The 1,438-nt window shown below is 40.1% G+C and overlaps 1 protein-coding gene across 1 annotated transcript in view; it reads left to right on the forward strand.

Annotated features, from left to right (window-relative positions):
- SPATA17 (spermatogenesis associated 17) overlaps positions 1-1,438 on the forward strand; it is a 238,274-nt gene that overhangs the window by 114,696 nt on the left and 122,140 nt on the right. Inside the window, exon 5 of the mRNA XM_012664910.1 lies at positions 274-397. Coding sequence (XP_012520364.1) covers positions 274-397 — 124 coding nt within the window. The remainder of the gene's footprint in view (positions 1-273; positions 398-1,438) is intronic.

Here is a 1,438-nt window from a genome sequence, read left to right on the forward strand (position 1 = left end):
TTTGTGTTTTATATGAGTATTTCCTTAGCTTCGAAGTAATTCTAACATATAGGCATTGGAGTTTAAAAACTTAATCACTGAAACATCACTTAAATGCTTTCTTAAAGATTGCTAAGATTCACGTCGAAAATGCAGGTAAGATAGATTACACCGCTGATTTTGATGGATGTGGAGGATGGTTGCCCCTCAAAAAACTTACTTGATTATCATCAGTGAATGAATTAAAATGTTAGCAAATAGTATCATAAATAACCGTAGACGGTTCTGATGCAGGGAGGCACTGGAGGAGTTTGCAGAAATGAAAGACAGAGAAGAGAAGAAGGCTAACCTCGAAAGGGAAGAGAAGAAGAGAGATTACCAAGCACGAAAGATGCATTACCTCCTCAGCACTAAGCAGGTTGGTCTACCTGTCCCTGACAGCTCCTGTGAGCCACTTGGGCCTCCAGCCTGACAGAGATAAACTAGCGGGCTGAATGGGACATGACTTGTTGAAAAGATATCACAAAGACACTGCTTCAAGTTCAATTTCGTGCGTCCGTGTAGGTACACGCAGGCTCCATGACTCGTCGGTGACAGCAGCTTCATAGAGGCAGCTGCTCCGATGCTGGCGGAAAGGTCCAAGTCAGCCGTGTGATCTGCCACAGTGATGACACAACACGAAGGGCATAACCTCACTTTCAAAACTCATTCTGAGTGGTTTATTGTCGTGCCGTGAATTGATCAAGAACCAGCAAGTTATTAAGCTGAGGTGGCTTCCGTGTTTTCTCTTTCAATTGAGCTAACGTTGAGATTAAAACCATTCTTGCACCCTTTCTGTATTTTGATGGAAGTTTTCAGGTAAAGCTTTTAACAAAATTGCGTCAGCAATTACATCTTCATACAGAAATATAAATGTGGAATTTGGAATACTTAAGATTTATTTTCTTAACACTCACTAAAATACCTCCGATTTTGGCATGGTTACTAAGAAAGAATACGTTGCATGCAGAGTACGCAGCTCAAAGAGAAGTGTGGTTTAAAAAATCACAAATGTGGGGGTTGAGATGTATTTTGTTACTTGAGCTCTACTCGAGAAACTAGCAGTTTCTGGATTTTTATTTTTTCTCAGAGACCTTCAAGTCCATTATCAAAGTTCTGGCCAAAATGACATATTCAAATGCCTCCAGGCATGGGCAAGTCAAGTCCCAGAGGTGGACAGTGAGGCCCAAGATTGAATGTCATCCTTAGAGACATCCAAATTCAAAAACACTGGGCTGGCCATGTCCATTGTCCATTTGGAACATAGATCCTCCTGCACCTCTAGCCTCTATTTGGTAGTCAAAATACCAATACTTTTTGATAATGATGACTATCTTTATATTTACTTGGATTTGTATAACTGGGTTATCTTTATTTAATAGGTAAGGAAACAAACTCAGAGCTATTATATACTGATTTA

This window comes from Propithecus coquereli, unplaced genomic scaffold, assembly GCF_000956105.1.
Source record: "Propithecus coquereli isolate 6110/MARCELLA unplaced genomic scaffold, Pcoq_1.0 Scaffold94, whole genome shotgun sequence".
NCBI classification, from domain to species: Eukaryota; Metazoa; Chordata; class Mammalia; order Primates; family Indriidae; genus Propithecus; species Propithecus coquereli.